We start from the raw sequence: 9,626 nt of genomic DNA on the forward strand, positions 1-9,626 counted from the left end.
CTCATATTATTTAGAGTTATGGATGTAACTACCAAAAAGAACTAAAACCATACATAAATTATTGTTTCCAGAGGGAAGAACTGGAAATGTATTTGGGAAAGAGTGAAGTAGAGCAAGAAACCCTGTTTTGTTTTGTTTTTTTTTGTTTGTTTGTTTTTGTAATACCTTGTTTTTTGAAATTCTTTTTTTCCATCTGAATGTATTATTTTGATAATAATTAAGAAAGAAGTCAAAGTAAACACTTCCAAGTAACTTCACACTATTTTACTTGGATGCATTGCATATATTTTGTTAATGATTGAAAATAGACTCTATTTAACAAGGTGGAACAAAAAGGACAGGACTGTTTTATTTCAGAGAATCCATGAATATCCTTTTCAGCACGATGGGCAGGAAAATTCAGAAATTATAATTTATATACATTTTTATATTAAAAAATACCTCAATTACAATGGATAAAGAGAAGATACAACTCAAGAGAATATTTGGATATTGCTGGGGCACAAGTTTTTTAATCACTAATGTAATTGGGGCAGGAATTTTTGTGGCCCCCAAAGGGGTACTGAAATACTCTTGCATGAATGTGGGGCTCTCCCTGTGTATCTGGACTGTCTGTGCCCTGTTGTCCATGATGACCACTCTCTGCTCAGCAGAGATAGGTATAACCTTTCCACGAAGTGGAGCTCACTACTATTTTCTCAAAAGATGTTTCGGCAACTTAATCTCTTTCCTGAATCTCTGGACAAGCTTGTTTCTGGGGCTAGGGTTAGCTGCCAGCCAAGCCCTACTCCTCGCGGAGTACAGCATCGAGCTTTTTTATCCCAGCTGCTCTGCTCCAAAGCTGCCAAAGAAATGTCTGGCGCTAGCCGTATTGTGGACCGTGGGAATTCTGAATTCTCGTGGTGTGAAAGAGGTGACTTGGCTTCAGACAGCGAGCCTAGTGCTGAAAATGGCTATACTCGGCCTTATTTCCCTGAGTGGAGTCGTGCTGCTGGTGAGAGGAAGGAAGGAGAATGTAGAAAGATTCCAGAACTCTTTTGATACTGATTTTCCAGAAGCTTCTGAGTTTATAGAAGCCATTTTCCAAGGATATTTTGCGTTTTCAGGCAGGGGATGTTTTACATATATAGCAGGTAATTAACAATTCATTGAGAAAGAAAATCTCAAGTCATGACTTACTGCATGCAATGTGAAATGTACTTTCTTTTTGTATATTTTGAGTTTTACTTTAAATACATGATGATTCAATGTTTATTCTTACTAAATTGAATCAGAATATTGCAGTCTTGCACTTATCACCCAGTCTTAATGTTTTCCCCCTTTCATTTAAAGGTGCTTATTTTATTGAATGACTTCTTTTTTTCCACTTTCTTTTCTGGGGCCATAAATATGGGATCTCCACGTCAATCTTGTTTCCTTTCTGTTAATGGATGAATTCTGGGATTGTGGAAATAGTCCCCTCCCATGAAACTGTGAATCCAGAAATGATCCAATGCCAGACTGTGTTTGTGTTGTGAGTGGGTGTGACATACTTATGCTCTGAAGTACTTTTAAAGAGAAGAGAATCATAGATGGACTAAATTACTCTGAGGCTGGATTTAATGCTCTTTCCTTCAGTGTCAAGACAGAAGATTTCTCTCTGCATTTTTAAAATGCAGTCTCAGGGTGACTGGGTCGCTCGGTTGTTTGAGTGTCTGACTTAGGCTCAGGTCACAATCTCGCAGTTCAGTTCAGAGTTTGAGCCCTGTGTTGGGCTCTGTGCTAACCGCTTGGAGCCTGGAGCCTGCTTCAGAATCTGTGTCTCCCTTTCTCTCTGCCCCTCTGTATTTGGACTGTTTCTCTCTCTCTCAAAAATAAATAAACATTAAAAAATAAAAAATAAATAAAATAAAAAATAAAATAAAATCAGTCTCTTCCCTTGAATTCTATCCTTTCCCTCTCACCTCCTAAGGGATCTTCCCCATTTATTAATTTTTTTCAACTTCAACCTTTTTACCAGTTCTTTTCCTTAACCTTTCAATGTGAAGTGGGTTCTACTCTTAAAACACATGTGATATTTCCTTTAATCTTAGGACCCCGAGTCACTGATGTGTCCATTACTCATTAAATAATTTGGTCAGCAAATATCTTATTAAACACTGACTATTTTTGAAGCCCTGTAGTAGTGCCTTAAGATGAGTAATATGGACGCTTTATCCTAAAGAGGCTAAAGTCTAATGGAAAAGGTAAAATCTAGATTTTGGTCTGACCTGTAGCACTTATGAACTGTGGCAGGTATCTTTACCTGTCTGGACTTACTTTTTTTTTTTTCTCCATCCGAAAAATGGTCATTATGACTTAAAATCACTATGATTTTGTGCTTATAAGTAACAGCATGATAGTATTTAATAAGTGGTTTTAAGGGGGAACAGTATGACTACTATGAGAATTCAGTAGATGGTGAAATCACCTTTAGCTGTGTCATCAAAAAGGTGGCAACTTTCACTGAACTCAAAAAAGTCCACCAGTAAAAATATATGAGTGAGGCTGTGGAGACCAGAAGTATGAAGGTGCGTATAAGACACAGCATGTAACTTTGGGTGACTTAAAAATGGTTTCCATCTGATGGGCTGGATAATAGATATGATTACTAAGGGAAGCATATAAAGAGAAGTAGAACAAAATGGCATAGGAGTGGAGACAGATGACTGGAGAAGTCCAAATTTAGAGGGTAGGTGGAGAAAGAAGATGCAATGAAAAAGTCAGAGGAGGTTTAGAGAATTATAAAAGAAAATCACTACATGTTCCAAGAAGAGGGTGTAATCAACATGGTGAAGTGCTTCCAAAAGTTGAGGAGTATGAGGATTGAGCAGAAGCCATTTCACTAAGAAATCATTGGTGAACTTTGGATACAAGAGGAAAGTCAGTCTGCATTGAGTTAAAATGTGAAGTATTGAGAAAAGGAAGCTATGGGATGAGATTACTGTCTTAAGCAGTTTGTGATTAAATGTGCCACTGCAATTGAAAAGACTAGGATAATTAGCTCAACTTTCCCTTTCTGTGTCTCACTTCATCTTTCTCTCTCTTATAAGGACAGAAGAGATATCTCTGGTTTTGATTTTATTCATCTTGTTCCATTGCCAGAGATGTTTCACTGCTGGATAATTTTTCTCTGCTGAAAATGATTCACAAAATTTACTTACCTATAAACTATTATAGAATTCTTCACAAGCAGCTGGCAGTAAACAAAGGTGAAGGAATTTCAGTGTATGCTGGGATGTTAATTCACTTAATAAACTTTAAATACAGCTAAGCTCTAAGTAACTCTTTTACCTGTAAAAAGATGATATGTAGGCAGCTGACTTAGCACACTGTAGGAACATCTACCTTCTAAGTTCAAGACCAAGGATATTCACTGTCTGGCCATAATAACTTTGAATTATGTTATGTTATGTTATGTTATGTTATGTTATGTTATGTTATGTTATATTCCTTACCTTCTCTCTATAAATCTGATACACAATAAGAAAGAGTAAAAGGGGCCGCCTGGGTGGCGCAGTCGGTTAAGCGTCCGACTTCAGCCAGGTCACGATCTCGCGGTCCGGGAGTTCGAGCCCCGCGTCAGGCTCTGGGCTGATGGCTCAGAGCCTGGAGCCTGTTTCCGATTCTGTGTCTCCCTCTCTCTCTGCCCCTCCCCCATTCATGCTCTGTCTCTCTCTGTCCCAAAAATAAATAAACGTTGAAAAAAAAATTAAAAAAAAAAAAAAAAAAGAGTAAAAGGCCCAGAGGAAAGTATAGTTCATCCTAAAAGTTGCCTTTTTGCTTGTTCAAAATCTTTGACTAATAACCATAGTCATTAATAACTTATTGAGTGCTAGACATTTGATTGGAATTTTATTGTCTCTATATTTTCCATTTTCCCCAAAATACAGGTCAGGAAATTGAAAACTTAGCAGTCAATAAATTGTCCAGAAGGCCACACCTAGTAAATGGTTCAGGCAGCATTTAAATGAGAACTTTCTAATTCTTTACTCTTTAAGTGCTTTAGCAGTTCATATTATTATATATCATGGGCATTATATTCCACCCCTGGGCAGATACAGATGAAACAGATTTGACATATATCAAAGGATAGATAGTTATTAACCAGAGGGATTTGGCTTTGAGTAACAGAAACCCACACACATTGGCTTAAACAATAAAAGAGGAACCTGCTGGAAGAATAATGCTGTATTTCAAGGAAGACCTGAGTAATCAATCTTCAGGAGCAACAGGAGATAGGGAAGCTCTAGGACTTAAAAACTAGATCTATCAGTCACCTTTCTTTTTTTGCCACCATTATGATGCTTTTTTTCCTGATTCTCTCAGTTTTGTCGACATTTGGCTCAAATTCTTGAGAGGAATCTTCTTGTGTAGTGACAACGATTGGCTTCCAGTGAGCCAGAGGTCTTACTTGGTTCTCTCACCAGCAGCCAGGACACAGGGCCACATTATATACACAGAACTATAATGCTCAATTGTTTATGTCAGGGATAATTCTCAGAGAATGGCAAAATTTGGGAAAACAGTGTGACAAATGGAACAATATTTGAGAATAAGATTGCCTTAGAAAATCCATTATCTATGATGCTAAATCATGACCTCTTTTCTTTTTTGCACTTAATACTGACATAAAGGGAAGGCAAAGATCCTACAGGGAAAGAGAATTTATGATTGACTCTTTTACTTTTTACATATATGCTATGAGAATGTTCATTTTCTTTTTTTTTAATATTTATTTTTTGAGAGAGAGAGAGAGCAAGCAGGGGAGGGACAGAGAGAGAGGGGGACAGAGGATCCAAAGTAGGCTCCTGTGGTGACAGCAGAGACCCCAATGCAGGGCTCAAACTCACAAGAGCCATGAGATCATGACCTGAGCCACAGTTGGACGCTTAACTGACTGAGTCACCCAGGCGCCCTGCTGCAAGAATGTATAATAGGACAATTTTGCCAGCCGAGGAGAGCTTCCTCTCCTATGTTCCCAAGTTATAATTTTGCTGAAATCTAAAATAAGAGTAAGGGTAAACCAGGCAACTAGGAAAGGAAAGAACATTCCACATGAGAGTATGGGTATAGGGGGCATGACAGTTTTGAAAAATTGAAACCTGTAGGCCTATGACACAGATAGCACAGGGCACCATCAAATTATCATGTTATATATTTTCATAGTATTGTATTTCTTTTCATATGGACAGTTACCACAGTCACTATTATAACTTTTATTTATGTGATTATTTAATTTGTATATAGCTCTTCTTGAGGTTAGACTTTATGTTTGTTTTTGCTCACTATCGTATTCCACTACCCAGATTAAGTGCCTTGTACCTAACAGATGAGGCTGAAGACACAGGTAGTCTCCAAACCATACAGGATCTTATGGACTCATCTTTGATTTTCATTCTTGTGACTTTCTTCAGAAATGTTATCATCTATAAGGAAAAGGAAGAAAATGTCCCCCTTTTTACACTTAACACCAAGATTATCCAAGAAAGGAGATAGGTGTGTAGCAGTTCATCAATGTGTTTGTGCCTATGTGTATGAATAAGTGTGACAGTGGCCAGAGTGGATAGGAAGAATTCAGCCCCACTGGTAATGCAGGAAGCAGTTTTAAAGATAAATTTAAGACATAATTTTTTACCACTTGTTATTTTTCTCTTTTATATGTTATAGGGGAGCTGAAGAAACCCAGAAAGACAATCCCAAGATGCATATTTACTGCGTTACCTCTGGTAACTATCATTTATCTGCTGGTTAACATTTCCTACCTGACTGTTCTGACACCGAGGGAAATTCTTTCTTCAGGTTTGTATGCAAGTGACTAAGGCAATAAATAATAATGACAGTTCTAGTCCATTTAGTATAAGTAAGTATCACTTTACCAGTCAGACTACTGTTTGCTTTTCATTATTTTATATAGAGTCACCTTGTAATTTTCAAAATATTGAAGGGGCCAAAGAGTATGATTTGGCTTAGGAAAGAGTTTTAGATTTAAGCATGATACTATGGAAAACCATGTTTCTGATGATATGGAAAAATATCCATATGCTGACATATGATGCAGACTAGGTTCAAAATATTTGTATCCCTTTCATGATCTTTCCTCACCAGAGTGACACCATACAATCAGTGCTTAGGTCTGTTAAAACTTTTACAAAAAAACCTGTAACTTTTACAACAATTATTTTCTAAATATTCTAGGTGACATAAAGAATGATAAACTTGAAATGTGGGACATTAGCAGTTAAAAGGGTAGAAGTTAGGGTCAATTACTGGATATAATTAATAGTATTAATATAATATAATAATGTTTATTATAAATTAAAGTTTATGGTGGCAAAGGGGTCCTGAACATATTGGAAATATGACATAAACTTCCGATATAAACTATCATGCAGTACCTTTAGGAATAATCTCTTTTGAGTAGCTATTACTGTTTGATAAATCTTTGAGGCACGGGAGGTAAATCTAAGAGAGGTTTAATATAAAAGTCTTAACACACTTTGCCTTGATTCTTGTGTTACTGCCATTCAGGAATCTTCCTGAATGGTATCAGTATTGATTCACAATGCTCTAGTTGTCTTAGGGACATGTAAACTAGATATGATCAAGATTTTGAGTATTTGTGGGAACAAACCAAAGGCTAAGTTAGATAAGAACAAGTAGTAAGTTATTAACTACTTTGATTATGCAGAGAATAAATTTATAAAATTAATTAGGGTGTGGTCAGGGCTGTTGCCCAGGTGACCCAGATGTTATGGTTCATTGAATCTGGCATTGGTTATGACTATCATTTCTCTGGTCACACTCATTGTTAAAAAAATTATGATTATCTTCTCTGCAGTGTCCTAATAGTTGCAGCAATTTTATGGGTGGCACAATTGTTCCACACGTGTGGAAGTCCCATGAAGGAAGACCCATGAAGTGTTTTGACTATAGTTGCTTGTAATTTGGTTTTTAATGCTTACTCTTCTAGCCGTATAATCCTCAGACCTTGTTTAGATCCTGTAATAATTTTCTGGAATTCAAATATCTATCTTCTATTGTATTAGGAATTTAAGTTAAGAAAATAATTAGAGCTATACATTAAAAACGTATGTATAGGAACAACCATCATAGCATTACATATGAGGGCAAAAAATTAAAGATCACCAAAGAATCCAATAAATTTGAAATAAATAAAAAATTTAGTGAAATCCAAATAATAGGCCCATTCTGAGTTTTTTCAAAGACCATATTGTTGTAAATACTTAAAGTAAAGGGACAATGTTTATAATGTAACAGTGATGGAAAAGCAGGATCTATATTATGATATAAAACGGAAAGTATATAGTTAATGGTGGAGATCTGTTGGAATGATATTGTGGGTGATTTTTGCTTGGTTCTTTCCTGGATTTCCAAAATTTTCTTTAATGAACTGTATAATTTATGTAGTGAAATAAATAAATTATAAGTGAAAGAAATAGATTTCTAAATTAAGGAAATGTAAGGATTAAGGAGTGTTTTCAATCAAATGAGTGTATTTAAAAGACATGAAAAGTTCCAGAGGAATATAGAGTATCTAAGATGTGGTGTGAATTGGATGCTACAGTTTCTTTGATGAACACTGAAAAAAATTATACCAAGCTGTGATACATATTAGATTCTGTGGTTTATATGGAGAAAGAACCAGTGCTATTTATCATGTATTGTTTTTGTTTGATCAGTGTTAGAGGTCTGACCTGCTTCTTTGCTGATTGTTCTCTTAGAAAAAAAATGGGCATAATTTTAAATAAGTTTTACAACACAGTGGGAAGGATGTTTCTAGAATGAGGTGTGTGCAGGGGCACCTGGGTGGCTCAGTCAGTTACACGTTCTACTTTGGCTCAGGTCATGATCTTGTGGTTTGTGGGTTCAAGCCCTGCATCCGGCTCTGTGCTGACAGCTCAGAGCCTGAAGACTGTTTCAGATTCTGTGTCTCCCTTGATCTCTGCCCATCCCCCACTCATGCTCTGTCTCTCTATCTCTCAAAAATAAATAAATGTTAAATAAATTAAAAAAATCCACCAATTGGTAACTAATTTAACTTACAGTTATATAATAGAATATCGAGCATTCTTTAAAATAACTAGATGTGGCACAAAAACAGACACATAGACCAATGGAATAGAATAGAAACCCCAGACTAGACCCACAAACATATGGCCAACTCATCTTTGACAAAGCAGGAAAGAACATCCAATGGAAAAAAGACAGTCTCTTTAACAAATGGTGCTGGGAGAACTGGACAGCAACATGCAGAAGACTGAAACTAGACCACTTTCTCACACCATTCACAAAAATAAACTCAAAATGGATAAAGGACCTGAATGTGAGAAAGGAAACCATCAAAACCTTAGAGGAGAAAGCAGGAAAAGACCTCTCTGACCTCAGCCGTAGCAATCTCTTACTCGACACATCCCCAAAGGCAAGGGAATTAAAAGCAAAAGTGAATTACTGGGACCTTATGAAGATAAAAAACTTCTGCACAGCAAAGGAAACAACCAACAAAACTAAAAGGCAACCAACGGAATGGGAAAAGATATTTGCAAATGACATATCGGACAAAGGGCTAGTATCCAAAATCTATAAAGAGCTCACCAAACTCCACACCCGAAAAGCAAATAACCCAGTGAAGAAATGGGCAGAAAACATGAATAGACACTTCTCTAAAGAAGACATCCGGATGGCCAACAGGCACATGAAAAGATGTTCAGCATCGCTCCTTATCAGGGAAATACAAATCAAAACCACACTCAGGTATCACCTCACGCCAGTCAGAGTGGCCAAAATGAACAAATCAGGAGACTCTAGATGCTGGAGAGGATGTGGAGAAACGGGAACCCTCTTGCACTGTTGGTGGGAATGCAAATTGGTGCAGCCGCTCTGGAAAGCAGTGTGGAGGTTCCTCAGAAAATTAAAAATAGACCTACCCTATGACCCAGCAATAGCACTGCTAGGAATTTATCCAAGGGACACAGGAGTACTGATGCATAGGGGCACTTGTACCCCAATGTTCATAGCAGCACTCTCAACAATAGCCAAATTATGGAAAGAGCCTAAATGTCCATCAACTGATGAATGGATAAAGAAATTGTGGTTTATATACACTATGGAATACTACGTGGCAATGAGAAAAAATGAAATATGGCCTTTTGTAGCAACGTGGATGGAACTGGAGAGTGTGATGCTAAGTGAAATAAGCCATACAGAGAAAGACAGATACCATATGGTTTCACTCTTATGTGGATCCTGAGCAACTCGACAGGAACCCATGGGGGAGGGGAAGGAAAAAAAAAAAAAAGAGGTTAGAGTGGGAGAGAGCCAAAGCATAAGAGACTGTTGAGAACTGAGAGCAAACTGAGGGTTGATGGGGGGTGGGAGGGAGGAGAGGGTGGGTGATGGGTATTGAGGAGGGCACCTTTTGGGATGAGCACTGGGTGTTGTATGGAAACCAATTTGGCAATAAATTTCATATAAAAAAAAAAAAGTGCCCATGATAGTACCTAGTTTTAAAAATCACACAAAAATTGTTATGTAAAGCCAAAGCTCTGTTTTGGTTTGCATGGTTTGATACATTGATGATATTTCCC

At 37.1% G+C, this 9,626-nt stretch overlaps 1 protein-coding gene across 1 annotated transcript; it reads left to right on the forward strand.

Moving 5' to 3' along the window:
* Nucleotides 1-361: 361 nt before the first annotated feature.
* SLC7A13 (solute carrier family 7 member 13) lies at nt 362-6,284 on the forward strand. Its single transcript, XM_040487849.1, has 2 exons — nt 362-1,133; nt 5,689-6,284. The coding sequence occupies exons 1-2, from the start codon at nt 452-454 to the stop codon at nt 5,838-5,840; spliced, it is 834 nt and encodes a 277-aa protein (XP_040343783.1). The 5' UTR covers nt 362-451; the 3' UTR covers nt 5,841-6,284.
* Nucleotides 6,285-9,626: the final 3,342 nt, after the last annotated feature.

Source organism: Herpailurus yagouaroundi, unplaced genomic scaffold (genome assembly GCF_014898765.1).
Source record: "Herpailurus yagouaroundi ecotype Mexico unplaced genomic scaffold, PumYag 165, whole genome shotgun sequence".
In the NCBI taxonomy this organism is placed as follows: domain Eukaryota; kingdom Metazoa; phylum Chordata; class Mammalia; order Carnivora; family Felidae; genus Herpailurus; species Herpailurus yagouaroundi.